This window comes from Convolutriloba macropyga, chromosome 2 (genome assembly GCF_964194025.1).
Source record: "Convolutriloba macropyga chromosome 2, txConMacr16.3, whole genome shotgun sequence".
Lineage (NCBI taxonomy): Eukaryota > Metazoa > Xenacoelomorpha > Acoela > Convolutidae > Convolutriloba > Convolutriloba macropyga.
In genome coordinates, this window is record NC_134469.1 from 79,437,019 (window position 1) to 79,457,602 (window position 20,584).

The 20,584-nt window shown below is 39.8% G+C and overlaps 3 protein-coding genes across 8 annotated transcripts in view; 1 reads left to right on the forward strand and 2 right to left on the reverse strand.

The window, feature by feature from the left end:
* LOC142334762 (uncharacterized) overlaps positions 1 to 20,584 on the forward strand; it is a 603,346-nt gene that overhangs the window by 42,113 nt on the left and 540,649 nt on the right. The window lies entirely within an intron of this gene.
* Positions 1 to 20,584, reverse strand: part of LOC142334755 (uncharacterized) — a 63,388-nt gene that overhangs the window by 855 nt on the left and 41,949 nt on the right. Inside the window, exon 2 of the mRNA XM_075383029.1 lies at positions 2,651 to 2,866. Within this exon, the coding sequence (XP_075239144.1) occupies positions 2,651 to 2,853 (203 nt within the window). The 5' untranslated portion in view covers positions 2,854 to 2,866. The remainder of the gene's footprint in view (positions 1 to 2,650; positions 2,867 to 20,584) is intronic.
* Positions 15,325 to 20,501, reverse strand: LOC142334751 (uncharacterized). Of its 4 annotated transcripts, XM_075383019.1 has the most exons (5): positions 20,125 to 20,501; positions 19,233 to 19,447; positions 17,046 to 17,081; positions 16,957 to 16,977; positions 15,325 to 15,827 (listed from the first exon to the last, which is right to left on the reverse strand). In XM_075383019.1, the coding sequence occupies exons 1-5, from the start codon at positions 20,465 to 20,467 to the stop codon at positions 15,504 to 15,506; spliced, it is 939 nt and encodes a 312-aa protein (XP_075239134.1). In that variant the 5' UTR covers positions 20,468 to 20,501; the 3' UTR covers positions 15,325 to 15,503. The 4 variants fall into 4 exon arrangements, with proteins under 4 accessions (XP_075239134.1, XP_075239136.1, XP_075239135.1 ...); XM_075383021.1 differs by lacking the exon at positions 17,046 to 17,081; XM_075383020.1 differs by lacking the exon at positions 16,957 to 16,977.

Here is a 20,584-nt window from a genome sequence, read left to right on the forward strand (position 1 = left end):
ATTTAACCATTGCCTCGCCCAGAAAAAAATAGTTGTGACTGCAAAAGCACCAACTATAGGAGCAAAAATAACGAAAACATAGCTCGCAGATTGCCAAAAAACAGCCGCAATAGCTTCGTAGATCTGCAAAAGATAGTAAAGAAACAGACCAAAAGAAGTTTCTATTAAATAATGAGATGTTATATTTTAATAATGATTTTGTTTATATTATTGCTGCTTCTAATAGCTGCTCTCGAATACCTTTCAATTAAAGTGACACTAAAACACTTGACCTTATCTCTTTGCAATAAAGCAAAACAGTCAATTTCAAAGTGAGGAAGTCATTTTTGAGAGCGAGGTAAGTCACGCGTGACCAAAAACTTAATCACGCGAATGAACAAAAAAACTCATCCACGCAATTCAGTTGATATTGCATGAATGATTTGAAGTGATTGTGACGTCATACGGTTGCAACAAAAATCTTGACAAAATAAAAAGCCAAGAGAAGGCCAATAATAGCCCCAGCTATCGCAGACGTTAAAATTTAAAAGAAGTCACCAAAAAAGATTTGGAATAAAGACAAACACAGCAAAATCAATTGCCCGACTATCTGCCGCAAACCAACCAACAAAGCAATCAAATAATAATCTACATGAGTAGCTACAAAATGTCGGCCATAAACAATCTTACATATTTACATTTTCTATGAAAACACAGCTGGCAGATCACAAGAAAATAGCTACAAAAGTTTCATAAAACTGTAGTCTCATAATTCAAATGAAAAAATTTAAGCCTAAAACATTTTTAAAACATTTTACACTGTTGCATGGTGTGTAATTAATTGAGACTGAGGTTCTGTTGGATGCCCACAAACAAACTTTAAGTAGAGCAATCTCTATTTGAATCCTCCGACTAAATTAAGCGAAAATCAATTTGAGAGAGAGAGAAGGAAAATCAATTTGAGAGAGGAAAAGTAAATTTGGGAGTTAAGTTTCTAAAACATAGCTGGCAGATTGCCAGAAAATAGCCGCCATAGATTTGTAGATCTGCACTCTCAAAAAAAACATTAAATAAGACAGACCAAGTCTTTTAAAAATCGTATTTTCATTGAAGGCTGATCTGTTATATTTTGATTAAAAATCTGTATAAGCTATTGCGGCCTCTATTAGCTGATCTCAAATAACCTTCATTTAGAGTGACACACCATTTGACCTTATCTCTTTGAATTAAAGTAAATAAAAGTCAATTTCAAAGTGAGGAAGTCATTTTTGAGAGAGGTAAGTCAAGTGTGACCAAAAATTTAATCACGCGAATGAACAAAAATAAACTCGCTGCACTAAGAACGAAAAATGACGTCACACATGCAATTCAGTTGAAATTGCATGAACGAATGATCAAAAAGTAGCTGTGACGTCATATGGTCGTAACAAAAATCTTGACGACGAAATAAAAAAAAACAAGAGAAGGCCAATAATAGCCCCAGCTATCGCTGTGCGGCTATTAATAACTAAGGTCTCAATATTCTAAATCTACTCGAATCTATACCGCAGTTATTTTGACAATACACTGATTAATGGCTGCGATGGCTTAGAGGAGCTATTATCTGCCTTCTCTTGGTTTCATATTTCGTCGCCAATTATTTGATACCATTGAAGTCACGCTCACTATATTTTAACTTTCTTCAGTCATTCTAGCAATTGTTTGACAGCATTACATGCGTGCTGTTCTTTTTCAAATTGATTGGAGTGAAGTTTTCGTTGATTCGCGTGAATAATTTTGGCACTCATGATTTACTTAAAAGTCAAATTGAGTTTTCCTGAGTGTAAAAAATTATTCACGCAAATTAACGATAACCTCACTCCAATCAATGGGAAAATGGGATTATGTAATGCTGTCAAACAATTGCAAGAATGACTGATGAAAGCTGATTTGTAGTGAGCGCGACGTCAATGTTAACAAAAAAGTTGACGAAATATAAAAACCAAGAGAAAGCCGATAATAGCTCCGCTAAGCCATCGCAGCCATTAATCGTGTACTGTCAAAATAGCTACGAAATAGATTCCATAGATTTAGAGTATTCATCAACTTGCTGAGCAGAAAATGTCAAAATTGTGCTCTCAAGTCAATACATTGGTCAGTGTAGCAGTATTCGGATACATGCCGTGGACGTTTATCACTGAGTAGTCCGCTACAAAGACTTGCAACTGTACGGCCAATCCATTACTAGATTTCACGGAATCTACTGAGTTTAAGCTCTGAGGGCTTATGAGGGGACTGAAATTAATTTGGACAAAAATAAACGAGAGAAATTCTGAGCAAGATGTTTTTCCTATAATAGACAGTTTGCTTTTATTAAGGCACTTTCCAGCGGCACTTACCCGTGAGAGCCATGTAATAACTATCTTTAATGCCAAGAAGTAAATCTTCTCCGACCGTTTCGATCAAACTTAGAGACTAGTAAAGCTCTGAACGAATTTGGTTGAGAGCCATTAATTAAAGACGCTTTATTGTTTATCCGTCTAGTATGACCTACTGTACTGCTTTTATAACCCGATCCTTTCAATAATCTAACCATCTCAATAAATAACCTGATGTTCTTAAGATTTTCGCATTAGATTTAATCAACTACAGGTGAAAATCTGATTAAGAGACTCCGCAGTTTGATATATACCTGCATCCTAGCACTAAATTGTTCATCCATACAGACGAGAGTGAATCCAGTTCGAATGGTGGCATGTCTTCTCTGCCCCAGTGTCTCTCCAGGAACTGTCTCCTCGACTGCCACTCCCTTTCCCCCTCCCAGATCTTCCTCAGCTCATCTATAGTCTCGACTGGACGCCTCTCGGGCGCCACAAAGCCATGTTTGCTCATCATTTTCGAAACTGGAACTAAAGTTCAACATTCTTAACATTTCCATTTTACTTTTTACCGTTTACATTTTTAACATGACATTTTCAAAGAAAAAAATTTACATTCTACCCTTGTTTAAAAATTCAGTTAGTTAATTACTTCAGCAGATTTTTACAATTTTAACTAAGAAACCTCGACGACGTTTCAGACTGGCAAGGGAACTAATTTGCTTCATTTAATAAGGCGTGTCGAAAACTACGCTAACATTTGAACTAACATTTTATAATTTTAAAGAGCCAAAAGCAACCAGTTCAGCCGAAAAATTTTATGAATGTGAAAAACACCCAAAAGTATGAATTAGACAAATCCTCAATAGCACGATTTGAGTCTGACTCTAAGAAGGCAACAAGCTAAAAACGGGAAAAAAACATACAGGACTCAAATAACCACTCATCCAGTTTTGAAACTAAAAGAAAAAAATTTAGGAACCTCCCTTCACGTCATAAGTCTCCAAAACAGTCTCTGTGAATCTTATACTTGGAGACTGGTGAGCTGGAAGGCTCTACGAGAACTTAATGCCCACTGTTCGCTGCCTGTTTATCCCGTTTTTGAGGACGAAAAGTCAAATGGGTCAGACGAAAAATCGGTCAAGCGAAAAATCGCATTAAAAAAAGACAAACAGGACAAATATAATCACTACAAATTTCTTTTGAGAGCAATTAAACAGGGCTAAAAATCATTCATGTAGCTGTTTCGTACAGTGTTTAAAATTGTAGAGCGCAATTCTATATATTTCAAATTATTTTTCAATTATCATGCGAAAGTTTAATGTTCGCCTGATCTCATTCGAAAGCTCAAAACACCACAAATTGAACATATGCAGAAAAAGAAACCCATGCCCGCCAATTGATCAAAATCATTTAAAAACTTAAACAACTATAGATTCAGATCTATTCAGCATTCTAAAACATGCATTTTAAAAAATATTACATTGTTAAAAAAGTTTTAAGGACAGTTATTGTTAAATTTTGTCACTTCGAGATTGGGTGTTATTCTTGCATGAACATCATTACCACATCTACAAATTTCTGAAAAATGGTTAAAATATAGGTACAATTGCTTTTGTTGTCCTATGCAAATCCAAGAGTCTCAAGGGCCAATAACATTTGAATTATGCAGCTCTACATCCAAATTGTCACATCCTAAATCAGGCACTGCAAAAACGTTCAGAAGTGATGTATGCATGCAGAAGTGAATCGCAATGGAACACTTGCAGAAAAAGACAAAAAGTAGATAAATAATATTATTTAAGGACATGACAAAAAAACAAGGTGCCAAAAAAACACCAACGCGTAATATTCATATTCAAATTTATGGTCAGTTTATCACAGAGCAAAACAATTGATGGTACAAAAGTCTGAAAATTCAAAGACTACAGAACCGAAAACTACTATCCTTAGTTTACAGGATAATACAATTATAATACGTTTTCTCCTTATTTCCACAACCAGAATATATGCAAGAAGATTTTGATAGAAAAACTGGACTTTGGTTGAACTCTTAATAGCTGGTGATAAAAGCTTAATGTATGCTTCTTGCTTTCGAAAATTTTCAGTTGATAGTTGAAATATCTGAGGCATATTTAAGGTAAATTCACCTGTATTTGAAAAGCTGGTCTGAAAAAATTTTTCATAAACAAACAAAAGTTTTCTTCGTCGCAAAATTTATCGACTAAAAGCTAATTGGCTATAAGCCAGGCTTGCTTGAAGTTTTTAACCCCAATCATGGAGGGAATCATCAGATTACATTTCATCTGCTGTTACGAAGTAAATAAAACAACGAATTTTAGCCAATCAGATTCGAGTATTTCTAAACTTTAAAATAAGAATTAAATACGTTCTAATATACGTAGAATGTTCCGAAAAAGTTCATTTAACCTAATTCTAAGTAAATAGAACCATGATATGTATCGATTAAGCTGGTTTTCGGCTTAATATTTTTAGGTTTTCTAGACAATTGCCGATTGAACACGAACTGATTTTGACGTCAATGACATCAGACAAAAAACCAGTAAAAGAGCATCGAAAAAACCTTGCCGTCTAAGTTTTCACTTGTTGCTTTGTACATTACTAATGTTAAAACGTTGTTGCTATAAAGGAGCTTACACGAATCAATTGAAAATATCGAACTTCTGTTTTATCAGAGTTAATATTGGTACCGCTCCGTTAACGAGCCACCTATAGCCTAAATAGTGTGTCAGGCCGATCAAATAGAATTTGCTCATATTTTAATCTCAATTATACAGTGGGAGACGTGTTTGGATATAACAGCAGAAGCAGGTTGCACAACTCCTTCAGACCCGAGTACCCGAAGCCTCTCGTAGACCATGATGTTGCGTGTAGCATTGGTCTATTTACAAGGCAAATTGCACCTTACATCGAGAGGACAATTGGATTGGATCAGAGTGACTTGAAGCTGGAAATAGCCATCTGCTAACTGGACCTCTACCAGAACATCACTATCCCAACACTTGAGCTTATCTACAGCTACAGAGACGCGAGAAGGAATGAGATGAAAAGAGGACTACTGAGATGTCTCAGAGCATCTACAGAGGTCAAACTGAAATCGAAAAAAAAAAAAAACTGTAAGACAGAAGCTTCAAATTTTTTATTGAAATGTAGTAAATTGATAAAATGTTAGACGGCAAGAAACCCAACCCGTAATTTTTTTGACATTGGTGTAGTAGAATTAAACTAATATTTGTAGAAAACATTAGTAAGGGGGCCCACAAAAAAAAAACAATTTTAAAGACGAAAAAACATCGATTTTGAAAATTTTTGGTAGATTTACAGAAAAATTCGAGAAAAATGATATAGTCAGTTAATATATCAAAAAATAACCTCTGATATAGAAAAAATTGAGAGAAAATAATGCTAAATCGTTCAATTTTGAAAATTTTTGGTCAATTTTGAGGCAAATCAAAAAAATTAGAAAATTATTACCGAGTATTGATAAACCTTATTTCCGAGCATAAAGTTGTCGAGTTTAGTGGATTACCGTTCCGTATTCAAGAAATTGCAACAAAAATTGACCAAAAATAGAAAAATTGGACAAAAGCATAAAATTTTGACAAATTTGTCAAAAAAATCATTTTCTCCAGCAAGAAGGTTCGTAAATTGAGTGAAACTCAATAAACACAAAAAGTTTTGAAAATTTTCACAACCTCCGGCCTACAGAAAAAATTTACCGAATTCCTATATTTTTTTTTCATCGCTGGTTTTTGTGCCGTTTCGCCCGCGTTCTTTTCGTCCTTTAACTTTCAGTCCTCCGTGTTCCGTTTTTCAATAACGTCGCTCTCCCAAAACTTCGCTTTTCGTTTTCTTCCGCTGCTTTTCTAGAATTCAGTGTAGTATGTCATATGTGATGAAGTATGTTGTTGTTTTTGCTGTAGTATGTTGAGTATGCTAGTATGCTGGTTTGTTGTTTAGTTCTTATAGCTTTCTAGGGTGTGACTTAAGTTTATTCTCGAGTTACGGCTGGATTGTCCTTCGACTTTTCAACATTACTAATTTACTAGCCTTCCTGTTGTAGTATATTGATTTTGCTGCTGTATGTTTGTGTGTAACTGTATGATTGCTAGTTGGTTTGGTCTTGTTGCATGCTAGGGTGTGACTTAAGTTTATTCTCGAGTTACGGCTGGGTTGTCTCTTGACTTTTCCAACAGTCTTAGTCTACAAACACACTATCGTAGTTTATTCACTTTTGCTGTAGTTTGTTTAATACCGTTAGTATGCTGATTGTTTGTTGTGGTTGGGGTTTTGCTAAGATGTGACTTAAGTTTATTCTGGAGTTACGGCTAGTAAATTTCTCGACCTTTTCATCCTTTTAGTGTACTACTGCATTGCCGTAAAATAGTTTGTCGTTAAATTTGTCGTCATAGACCCATTATGAACTATATTAGATTGTCTTGCAGTAGCTTCTCTCCTTCTTCCTAGGGTGTGACTTAAGTTTGTTCTGGAGTTACGGCTAGGTTGTTTGCTTGAGTTTTTGCTGTGGTCTGCTAACATAGTTCTTTCCGAACTCATTTCCCGCCCGTTCTTCCCCACCGTCCCGTTTCGTTCGTTTTCCCGCACGTCCCGTTTCCGTTCTGTCGCGCATTGCTCGCTCGACTTCTCGTCTGTCCCGTTTCCGTCGCGTTGCGCGTTGCTCGCTCGACTTTCCGTCCGTAACGTCTCCGTTTCGTCGCGCGTTGCTCGCTCGACTTCCCGTGTGTCCTTTGCCTCCCTCCGCGTTGAGCGCATAGCGTTCAGCGCTCCACTTCTGTTTTTGTCGGGCACAGTGTGCTCGACGACCTTATTTGCTCTTTGGGTGGTTTGTTTTACAGACTGTCTACAGTGTGCTGTGTTTGGTGTCTTTTGAGTTGGGTTCGTTTTGCGTGTATTAGGTTTGTTCGGAGTGTGCATATGAAATATAACTGTGTCCAGTGGTAGGATTGCTGGTCTTTGGAAATAATAACATCATGATGTCTAATAGTCTTGATCAAAAAATCAAAAAGTTGTACGCTGCCAGGTCAAAGCGTGAGGCTGAATTGCATGCTATACATGAAGATATCCTTCATTGTATAAATAGTCAAAGTAGGCGAGTGAAAGTTGAACGCCTAGTAACAAAGTGCAACGAAGCATTTATGACCGTTGTAGACAAAAATGAGGACCTGATTGCATTTGCTGGAAAAACAGAAGATCCAAGTGCACTTGTTCCTTCACTAGAGTCTTACTTAGAGGCAATGACAACCAAGAACGACAAGATCCTCACTTCAGCACGAAACTACATCAATTCTGCTGATGATAAAGTGAGTGAGTTTCAGGAACCGAGGGCTTCCATTCATTCTAGACTTCCCTCAATTATGACATCGTCAAAAACATCTAGTCAGCGTAAACATGATTACGTAATTGCTAAGATGAAGCGTGAAGAAATTGAAAAACAAAATGAAGCAGCCATTCGCCTTGCTAAACAGAAAAAGCAAATGGAATTGGATGAACTGGAGGAAAACAACAGGAAACGGTTGGCAGAGGCAACTCTGCAAGAATTTGAATTGCTGGACGCCGTTTCCAAAGGTAGCCAATCTGAAACAACTGCAAGTGCTAGGAGCTCAATGAGAAGTGAAAAGGCTGTCCAAGATTGGATCAACACCTCACTTGCTTTAAGTTTTCACAATGAGGAGAAAACTAGCGAACCAAAGGTTATGATTGACCCTCCAGAATGTCCTAGCCACAACAACGGCAAAACAGTGGAAGATCAGAACACTGAAAATTCAAGGCATTCCATTCCAAAAAATTGTCGAGGCAATTACATTTTAAGCAATGAGACCTTGCAGCAACTCGACCCCTATTATACTCCACCTGAAAATTTTTTGGCTGCTGCTAACACACAGGCGTTGTACCAGGCGCACCTAAGGGCGCAAATGAATCAAACAGGCCAGCAAGGCACGGCGCTCCCAAGCATTATTAACCAAGGAACCGCGGATAGTCAGCCGCCTTCTGTACACGCCCCAGGGGCTTCTTCACCGCCCATTCAACAGCCCATTCCACCACAGACGTCCGCACCACAAGGAAATCAGAATATTGCAACCGAGGTTTTTCCCAACGCACAACTTCAAATTTTGCAATCCAGGGGACCTGAAACATCAAGTCTGCCCGAAAATAATTCGGCCCAGCGTATATGCTTACGACAACAATATAATTTTGTCCCCCGAGCACCAAACGCCACTCTTCCTCCTTTTCCGACAACAAATCATCCAGCCCCCGCAATAAACGTTCCCCTGCACCCAAGCCCCCCACCAAGTCAAAACACACAACAGCACATCTCCGAACCCGCTCATCATAACTCCCTTCCCATCCCGAACCCAGTATTTGCACCTAACCTCACTGCTCCCATTCCACACGCCCCTTTGGTCAATCAGCCACCCGCTCACAACAACTTTCAAAATAATACTAGTCAAGTACACAAAGTTGTACGTTCCGTTGCTCCTCGTTTCCCAGATATGCCCAATATCCCTCTTGGCCAAAACTTTGTGCCAAATATGAGCCATTGGCGTTTTCCACAGCACAGACCGTCATTAGTCAACCAAGACGCTACCACCGTAAATAATGTTGCTCCAAATGTACAGGCACACATCGCACCATCAGTTACTAATTTTCCACAACAAACATATTCGAATTCACCCCTTTTGATTGATATGCAATCACCATCCGGCACACATCAAGAAAACCCGATTGCAACTACAAGTAATATTGTACCTGGTCTGGCCACTCCGGTTTTTCAGCCAACATACCCTTATGTTGGGCCCACTCCGTTGAGTTGGAGTGGTCCGCAGGTGTCTGCACCTGCCCCTCCGATACCGGACAATGCGTCATTGATTAGGGAATTAGCTGACGCAATAAACAGCAAGAAAAATGACCCTTTGCCAGAATGGAAACTTGCTCAGTATAATGGCGATCCATTACAATGGCACGAGTGGTATGGTCAATTCAAAAGCGCGATTGACTCGCAAACGCTCACTGATGACGTTAAATTGACATGCCTTAAGACACTCGTCACTGGTAAAGCAAAGATTGCAATCGCCGAGTTTGCTTACTGTGGTTTAATGTACAAGGATGCACTAAGGACTTTGGAACGTAAATTTGGCCAGCCACAGGCAGTCGTAAGTGCACACTTGGATAAACTAAGCAACTTTCCGCCTCTTAAAATGCACAATAGTGATAACATCATTAACTATTCTGCAGCCATATCCAGCCTCGTTGGGGTTTTCAAGTCACTATCATATGATGCTGACCTGAAGAGCGCTTCCCTACTTAACCCAGCGGTACAGAAGTTACCACCAAACATGAAAGAGTCATGGTCACTCTTTACGGTTAAGAAGCACTGGGTTAAGCTTACCCTCCTTGACTTTAACGACTGGCTTAAAGAAAAGGCTGAGGCCCACGATCTTATGAAACAAAGCGCAACCAAGGCAAGGCCTGAAGATAACAGCACTTCAGTAACCAAGACCAAAACAGCCTCAAAAGTGTTTGCATCAAATTCACAACAAAGGGAAACAAAGAAGCAAATGCCATCTTCTTCCACAAACACTTACTCTCGCTGCATTGTATGCAAAGGTAACCACCGGCTATGGGAGTGTCGAGTTTTCAAGGAAAAGACTCCAACCCAGAGAGCTAAGTTGGTGGCGGATAATAAACTTTGCTTTTCGTGCTTACGGGACAAGCACACATTCCGCCAGTGCCCTCAACCAAGAAAGTGCCGAGCAGAAGGGTGCAATAGTTCGCATAACACACTATTGCATGGAGCAGATAGGGTTTTCCCAACAAAACAGTCGACAAATTCCAATACCATTCAACCTTCTGGCAACACAGGGCAAAGTAAAGCAGCTTCTAGTCAACTCCAGCCTAATAAGACCACAACAATGTCATCTGTTACTGATGTTAAGGGGCTCCTTCAGGTGACTGAATTGCAGTTGGTCAATTCGTCCGGTTTAGATACCAAGGCTTTAGTTTTGTGTGACACCGCCTGCAGTAACTCTTGGGTGGCCGGTAGTCTCGCAGATAGACTTGGTTTGCACGGTAAAGCACTAAAGCTAACTGTCAAGGGTATTAATACCGAAGAAGTAGTTGATACTAGGGTTGTTGAAGTTACTGTGAAACCAAAAGAACAACAAGATTTCGAACCATTCACCGTCAACCCTTTCGTTAAAGAGAGTCTGAACGTCGGCTCAGATATAGTTAATGTACAGGCCCTGCAAGAGACTTACCCACACTTAGCAGTCCTTGATCCCGTAACATATTCCTATAAAAACATTGAGATGATACTCGGACAAGATGTCTATCATGCCATCCGCCCGTTAGAATACTTCTCTGCCGATGAGAAGCGTTCACCCGTTGCCGTACGCTTGCCCATAGGTTGGGTCTTAAGCGGTCCGTTACCATCAAGTTCGTGTTTAACCTCAACGTGCTTTAAAGTGAATATCGAACAAGACAATGAGTTAGCAAGTCAAGTAAAGTCATGGTACGACATTGAATCCTTCGGGGCAAACAAGCAGGTCGACTCAAGATCTGCAGCAGACGCAAGGGCTCACGAAGTCCTTGAGAGTACCACCATACACAATGGCCTGAGATACGATGTCGGAATGCTGTGGGCAGCAGACAACATCCAGCTCCCAAATAATTACTTCTCCTCCCTTGTGCAACTAAAATCGCTCGAAAAACGTTTGGCCAAGGATGAGGTTCTCAGAGAGAAGTATACTAGTACCATCAAGGAAGACCTAAATAAGGGGTATGTAATTGAGGTTCCGGACGCTCACAAGGTTGAGAGTCGGTCTGATAAAGAGTGGTACCTACCCCACCATCCGGTTTTAAACCCGAACAAACCAGGTAAGGTGCGTAGGGTGCTCAATGGAGCAGCAAAATTTCATGGCGCCTCACTGAATAAATCTCTGCTCACTGGCCCTGATCTGCTCCAAAATCTTATTTACGTACTTCTTCGCTTCCGACAACATCCATATGCCGTGTCCGCCGACATCGAGGGAATGTTTCTACAGGTTGGCGTGTTACCATCAGATCAACCATCACTTCGCTTTTTGTGGCGGGAGGACCCCACAACAAACGTTGTAGTGTATCAATATACGCGCCATATATTCGGGGCTAAAGACTCGCCCACATGCGCCAACTATGCATTACAACGCACTGCGAGAGACAATGCCAAGTTTTACCCCGAAGCTGCAAAAACCGTCCTTGAAAACTTCTACATGGACGATTATCTTGACTCAGTGGAGTCTCCCGAGAAAGCCATCAATAGATCGAAGGAATTGGTACATCTTCTCCATCTCGGTGGGTTCAAGCTTACAAAGTTCGTAAGCAATGTACCAAATCTGGCTGACCGAATTGATGGTTCCCCTCAATCTACTGAGCCTAAGGTTATTGTTTCATGTCAGGAGGATTCATCGCATGTGCTAGGGTTAAAGTGGGATCACACTAATGACACTTTAGTTGTGAGTCGGGGTACAAGTTGCGCTATCACCAAGTCCCTCACGCAACGCTTGGTACTAAGTCTTGTCTCGAAAGTCTTTGACCCCATTGGTCTTGTCGCACCGTTTACCGTCGGTGCCCGATTGCTCTTAAAAGACATCTGGCGTGTCACAGGACAACAATGGGATGACGAGCTCCCACAGGACATGGTTCAAAGATTTTTGGCATGGAGTGCTGACTTACCAAAGCTTGAAAACATCAAAATTCCTCGAAGTTACTTTAGTGGACCCTTTCATAATACAGAGTTGCATATGTTCGGTGACAGTTCCCAGGATATTTTTAGTGCCGTCGCATTTCTTCGAGCCCGAGTAACAACCCCTACGGGCAAGATAAAAACAGAGCTTACGTTTGTTTTGGGGAAAGCGCGCGTGGCGCCAATGAAAGTAATGACTGTCCCTAAACTGGAATTGCAAGCAGCTCTACTTGCCGCTCGGCTGAAGAACGAAATTATTCAGGCACTTACTGTAACTGTTAACCAAGTATTCATGTGGACAGACAGCACGACCGTTCTTCAGTGGATAAACTCTAATGAAAAGCAACCAATCTTTGTAGCAAACCGCGTTTGTGAAATTTTGGAATATACCAGCGTTGACCAATGGAACCACGTCGCAACTAAGGATAATCCAGCTGACGCTGGCACGCGTGGAATGTCCGCTGAGGTTTTGCAACTAAGCAGTTGGGTCAATGGTCCACATTTCTTATCTAACTCAAGTTTCCCTTTCGTACCGAACAAAGACGTCATTAATAACATCAAACTTGGCGTCAACAAAGCAGTCATCATAGAAGACACTGTATCTTTGACTACATCTGTCAAAAAACAGACAACTCCTGTTCCTTCATTGTTTCCGTTTGATAAGTTTAGTTCTTATCAAAAGTACTTGCGCATTGCCGCATACGTTCTCCGGCTTTTGCCGAAACATGCCGGCTACCGTAACCCCGATGGTAGCATTACCGACCCTACTGAGCTTGACGAAGCCGAGCGTCATCTACAGTATTTGGTGCAAGGAGAGTCTTTTGAAGCCGAAAGAAAAGATCTTCTTGGCAATAATTTCGTTAAACGGAGTAGCCGAATTGCTCCACATTCACCGTTTATTAGTCCAAATGGGCTAATCCGTTCCTCGGGCCGCATCAAGCGGTTAATTGAAGTTGGGTTTAATGTAAAGTACCAAATCATCTTAGATGCACGTCATCCGTTTGTAAAACTGTTCCTTGAACACACGCACATAAAGCATTACCATCAGGGCGTTGAATACCTAAGATCAATTGTGCAGGAACACTACACAGTACTGAAACTAAGATCATCCTTGCGTTCCATCAAATTACACTGCCAGAGATGCCGAGAATTCCAAGCTGTAACTATGCAACCAATCATGTCTGACTTACCTAAGGAGAGACTTGCTTACCAGTCTCCTCCCTTCACGAACACTGGCGTTGACTACTTTGGGCCATTCTATGTTACTGTCCGCCGAACTACTGAGAAAAGGTGGGGCTTCCTCTTCACCTGTCTCACTACTCGCGCTGTCCATGTCGAGATAGTTACATCCATGGACACCAGTTCTTGTGTTATGGGAGTTGAGCGGTTTGTGTCACGTAGGGGTACACCTGCCATGATTTGGTCGGACAATGGCACTAACTTTATTGGGGCGGAGAAAGAACTCCGAGAAAGTATTGAAACGTGGAACGTTGTCAACATTGCAGCTGAGCTCGCTCACAAAGGTATAAAGTGGAGGTTCAATCCACCCAGTGCACCACATCAAGGTGGTATCTGGGAGAGGTTGGTACGCAGCTTCAAACGCGTGTTGTACACTATTCTTGGCACGCGTCGCCTCACGGATGAGGTACTGCATACTACCTTTTGTCTCGTGGAGAATGCTCTCAATTCGCGTCCTTTAACACCCGTAAGCGCCGACCCGTGCGATTTGAACGCTTTAACGCCCAACCACTTTCTTTTAGGAGAATACTCTACCGGTATTCCGACTGTTGTCGGCAATAATGAGCTTGACCACCGTAAACGCTACGCCCGTGCGCAGTCGTACGCTAATGCGATCTGGTCCCGTTGGATCAGAGAGTACGTACCGACACTGAACCGACGCTCTAAGTGGCAGACGCCTGCCGCGCAACACCTTAAGACCGGTGACTTGGTTTGGATAGTTGAAGAAACCAACCCTAGGGGTTACTACCCAACCGCTCGGATTGTGGAACTCCGTTACGGCTCCGATAGCGTCGCGCGCTCCGCCGTTTTACGTACGTCGACTGGTTCACTTGTCCGCCCGCTTGTAAAACTTGTACCAGTTTTCCCAACATCTTCTTCCGGGCCGGAGGATGTTACGAAGTAAATAAAACAACGAATTTTAGCCAATCAGATTCGAGTATTTCTAAACTTTAAAATAAGAATTAAATACGTTCTAATATACGTAGAATGTTCCGAAAAAGTTCATTTAACCTAATTCTAAGTAAATAGAACCATGATATGTATCGATTAAGCTGGTTTTCGGCTTAATATTTTTAGGTTTTCTAGACAATTGCCGATTGAACACGAACTGATTCTGACGTCAATGACATCAGACAAAAAACCAGTAAAAGAGCATCGAAAAAACCTTGCCGTCTAAGTTTTCACTTGTTGCTTTGTACATTACTAATGTTAAAACGTTGTTGCTATAAAGGAGCTGACACGAATCAATTCAAAATATCGAACTTCTGTTTTATCAGAGTTAATATCTGCTTAAAAACAACTTCAAATAAAATTTTTAAGCCATTCAACTCGGAGGCTGTTTTATGTAACCATTTTGTCGCAACAATTACAATTGACAAAATTTGAAACAGATCATGAACAATTTATGGCTTCGAATTTTGCTAAGTCATCTACAATTTACAGTCACATGAATGAGGCATTATAAATTAGTCATTTGGTATTAAATGAAATCAATATAGTTTTCACTGATATTACTGAGCTGGAAATTATGCTGGTCGGCACTGTTAGCTTGTATTGAGATTACTTATTGCAAGAAGTTGTAAGTGAAAAGAGACATCAGAATGCATATCGACATCGACATTTTTATCAAATTAAAACGCGGCGTTGTCAACTGAGTGAAAATTTGAAGCCATTAGAAGTCTTTTAACCGCCTTAAAAACAATTTTTGTTTTCATAAGCCTGTTTGAACAACCGGATCTATTTTGGCCCCTCTCCCCCTCCAAGCTCACGTGCTATTTTTTTTTTACATAGTAACGTGCTATATAACAACACATAATTTGAAACTGGGGGTATAAAAAAACACTGCGGGGGCAGAATAGATCCCATCAAACTAACTTCAAATTGATAATGATCTATGAAGCCTTAAAAGCGGCGGGGTAGCCGAGACACCATCAATTTTAATGTTGATATACCATTATAGGGGCGTGAAATGTCGATTATAAGATTGTAATGTTCTAAGGAACGCTGAAAAGTATGTTGACAACGCCTCGTTACTCGTTAATCAGAAATCACATCAGCCTATGTAACTATTCTAAATTAGTTCATCTAAACTCACATCAAATATAAAATGGAAAACAGAGCATTAGTTATGCGCTCACAACAGTACAGTTGAATGCCTGTGGCAATTACAAATAGAGACTGTCCCGGTCCGAGTCCAGTTGTCCACTGGATGGCACGTGCCTGTTGGTCTGGTTTGAGGAAGAAGGGGGCTTCACACTCCCCCCAGACACCCCATACCTTTGTTGTGGGGGAGGGGCGGACACCGTCATTGAGCTCTGGCTGTGGTGGTGGGGGATGTGGGGGTAGTTGGGGTTTTTGGACGAGTGGAGAGGGGGAGGGGGTCCGAAATTGCGTCGGACCGATGGAGGGGTCAATGAGAAGTTGACATTTTCCAGACTAGCCAGAAATGACTCGTTGTCAATTTCGGCCATGTTGTCCAAGGAGTCTTGCTAAAAAAACGTGTCAAATCCAAGCCACAAGGTTTCAAAAAATTTCTGCCATTCAATAAATTGACATGATAACAGACATCATCGCACTCATTGCGCGGAGTGGTTTTAATTGAGATACACTGAATTAATTACAAAGTAAACCGAAATGCGGACAAAATTTTTGATCTTTTCCGTTCGTGCCCCGATAATATGCGCCCACTAAGCGGGGGGGGGGGGTGCACAAGCACAAACGGAACAGATCCAAATCTTTTCCGCCAAAAATGCGCATTGTAGAAAACAAGTAATTTTTGCCTGATATGATATACAAAAATGACCAATAAATGAGAGATTTAATGTTGGCTCGATAAACTCTAGTAGCTCTAAGTTTCTGCAGCTAACGAAATTCAGATCTATTCCGTTATCAATTGCCCCCCCAGTGTTTTTTGTGACCCCCAGTTACAAATAATATGTTGTTATATAGCACGTTACTGTGTAAGAAAATAACACGTGCGCCTGGGGGTCATAAAAGATTTATGCTCACTAAGCTGGAGGGCCAAAACATAATAGATCCCGCCATTGCCCCTTCCAGATACAGAGCACGTGCCATTACATAGTAAATCATTGTGGAAAAATGGCACGTTAGTTTGGGGGTTGCAAATAAAATAAACCACTAAGCCCCGGGGGGTACAAACGGAAAACATCCAAAATCAAAATAGAGCCAATTTCAAATATCTATATAAGAGAGGCGAAAAAATATATTTTCGTCACTTGAAAACTACAGAACTGAATAATAATAATTGCGTATCAAAATTGTGACAGAATTCAATACTTACGAATAAGTACGAATGGTCTGACGAATAAAGCTTCAATACCGAATAAACGTAATTAGATCGTTTTGAGGGCAACATTTGAACACAGCCTTAAATTTCGGTAACGGTTTATATTGAGTACTTGGAGAAATTAATTCTTTCTTTCTTTCTTTCATTGGATGCAATTTGGTTGTAATGATAACGGTTTTACCAATAAAAATGCAATTGAAATCTACAATTGATACCAACTTGTCGAAAGCTTTGCTGCAAACATTAAACCGTGAGACAATCATGAGTCATTTGACTGCAAAAAAAATTGATATCAGTTTGAGGAAACGTACTTGCACAATTTCGGCGCCAGTCTTAAAGCAATACAAAAGGCAAATGAGATAAGGTGAGGTTGCGCAGATTCAGTTAAAGCCGGGCTTACTTCATAACGAAAGGATTCCAACAGTCTGTCGTAAGCCTAACAAGGAACAAATTAAAACCTCGAAGATTTTCGGGCTCAATTTCTGCAGACCAACACTGCTGGAAATTTCATGTTAAGAATGTCACCAGATTTTTTAAGGTCTCAAAACTGCAAAACTTTAACAAAGGAGGAGTAGAGCCGTGCAAAGCGCGTTTAAGGTTCGATTCCAGGGCATTAAAAGTATATTTTCAGCATTAAACAGAACATCAATTTTCGTGCAATCTTGCATCAACTTCATGAAAAACATTTGTAGCCATCTTGTTTTAACACAATGATAAAAAAGATCGGTCGGAAAATTGCGTAAACACATCATATTCTCAGCCTTCAACTGCAACCTTCAACCGTTCTTGCCAAACAGACAAAAGGCAAAATTTTCAGACAAAACATCAAAGGAGAAAAAAAATGTCTGTAATTTTACTTAATTGGTCAACAACAGTTAGCAATTAATTGGTCATCAAATTTCATCGGATGACAAATCAGTACTTTCTTGAGCAATTTTTTTGTATGCAGTACGGTGGCGCTCAACTCGGCCTCTCCAACTGTGCAGTATAGAAGTCCTTTACGAAATATCGTTTTAAATTTGCCAATCACAGCATTAGAACCTGCTTGCTCATTTTACGTAACCTAACGGCCATATTTCTCATTTTTGTATGTCTGATTAAATAACTTTTGTCCAATAAAGCGTCCAGCCAAGAGGCCAAGCAAATTGAGAACGCCTTTAAGAATGGATGCCAATTTTCCGGCAAAATTTTGTTGCAAAAAATTTTTCAATTGTTTGAAAAACCATTAGGAAAGAAAAAATAAGCCAATTAAATTTCAAATTAAAGCTAAATTGACATGACGTCGAACTACAAATTGTGAGTAGCCATCATTATGAAATAAATGCTCTACTCAGAACTAAAGGAGAACTCGTATCGTTCTCCTTTAGTTCTGAAATAGAGCTCTGAATGAAAACCTCAGAAATATTGCCTATTGTCTCAAAACTGATGATGTATCATATTTACATTCGTAAATTTTTGAGCTTCAAAACCTGCTATAATTCCGTTTTGTGCTATATGATTTTCTGGATGCCCACCGTCACCACAGTTTATAGCTTGTAATGGCAGGTTTTACAAATATCTTCCCATCTTTTTTGTTTCCAACTTCTAAATTTAGGTTTCAATTTTTGAGGAAAGTTTTTTGATCACCGGAATTCGAACCAACGCCGTATTTTTCGTTGCATGCATTAACCACTGATACAATTGCCCTTTGAACCAAGTTGGAAATTCGCAGTAATATTTTGAGTTATCTTCCATGAGTAAAGCTTTCAAGAAATTTGACCAAAAGGCGGTTTGACCGAAAAGCGGCATTTCAATTGTTGATCTTTTTTGCTCTCTTTACATTTTTGTATGCAATCGTTATAACAGTTGACGTCATTTCGTGTTCCTTTTTTCTTTATTTCTACAATTATGCTTTGAACATTAAGTGAGCATTCTAAATCAACGTTAGCATCAAAGTGATTATTCTTCATACTACAGTTGGGTACATAGGCTTGGTTATTTTGGCATAATAGGTATAATGGCATTTTGGAATTGTGTAGACTGGAATTTTTTATATTGTCATGTAACCTCGAAATTTCTCTATCAAATTGCACACAAGAAAGTTATAACTTTTAATGGTTAAGATCACTGGAAAAATTAATTTAACATTTTTGTTCAACTGTCTACAACAGGTTCATTTTCAGAAAATTTTTGCGCCGATTTTTCTTACGACATGGAACGTCAACAAAAAGCAGACAAGAGAGGAAAGTTCATGAGTAGTCATTTGTTAATGTTTATTCCCCAAATACATACTTTCTTATCAATGTTTATTCCCCGTTGCTCGTTTTCAAAATTACCCACATGCTTTGAGTTCAAATCTAACTCAGACCGTATTAACTATGATCGTTTTGAAACTTTTTTTCCTGTGAAATGCTCTATTATAAACTTACTTTTGAGCAAGCTTTAATAACTAGTCTAGCAGCAATCATGCACCTATTTATGCCAGTGAAAGAACTCGGACCTTTTCAATTATATCCCTCCTAAAGTGCATATACGTATAGCCTCCCCATTAACTGAAATATACTATTACGGGGGCAGTAATGAGAAAGAGCCGGCAATTCTAACCAACCTTTGGCAGCTCCAAGTGGCTCTCAGTTGCACTGTGTCTTCGCCTGTGGCTGCTCTTGCCCCTGCCCATCTCCGCCTTCTTCCTCCTTCCTCCCCTTCCCATTCTAGAGGTCAGAGTAGCAAATTGAGGCAGGTAGCCTCTCAGGTTGGGGTGAGAGTCGTACCACTGTTTGTAGCGGGGACAAGCCCAAGAACGCATGCCAATCACAACACACACTGAAAAACGAAGCAACACTCAGAATTATTGGGAAACAAAGATCTCTTTCGACCACCAGCCACCTTTTTCAACAAAAATATTGTTTTATAGGACGCAATGTTTTTTAGCAGGCAAGCTTTTAAAATGGGGCAGTATTGGATTCCAATCAATCTCTCGTGAGCTTAATGCATATTGCCTTACCAACTAGTACTATTTACTTGAAGTTGGGATTTAATTTTTTCTTGCTACTCAAGGCTCCATCTCACTAGCGAAGTTTATAATGAAGAAGTAGAGCTTCCTGTCAAGTCACTTCAAGCTTACCTTGAGCGCAAATTATAAATGATTGTTTTTAACCTACCACCCAAAAAATCTCGTTGATGAATACTTTCAACAAAAAGTCCTACATGTCTTCAAATCTTAATCTGCACTCAATTTAGAGTTTTATTTGTTATCTGACAAAGTAACTTCACATTACTTTGAAATCGTAATCAGGCTTGAAAACAATCAAAAAATCCAAAAAAAATCTAATTGACTGAAACCTTCAAACTTCAATGAGAAGTCTTTTAATTCTTCAAATTTTACCATTTTGACAATAAAGTAGGAAATTTGCGCTCACTTGAGATTTTTCATCTAACGAAGTAATTCTAGATTACTTACAACTCACACTGAAGTTTGAAACAAATCTGACAATACTTACATACGATCGCCATCATCACGAATGCGCCCACAATTATGACTACGATCACAACTCCCTTTGGTTCATAGCTGAAAGGATTCCGATAGTTCTTCTTTTCTTCCTTGTCTTTTCCATGTTCGCCACCACCATGTGAATCAGCGTGGGGTTCTCTGTTGCCACTGGGGTTTGTGCCGTTGTTACCCGCGGCCCCTTGTCCATCGGATGACACGCGAGGAGGGGGTTGTTGCGGTTGACCTCCACTTGAGTCACCATCCGATCCCTCCGAACTGGCAAAGCCTACCTCACATAGCACACCCAACAAAACAGAAGTTATCAGCAGCGCCTTTGACCGTAACAACTTCATTCAGGTATCTAAAATAAAATCATCTTCAATCTTCTAAATTTATCGTCTTCAATATTTCTAATTTTTCACTTCAACAATTCAAATCCGTCTAATGTTAAGTTATCTACAGCTAATTCA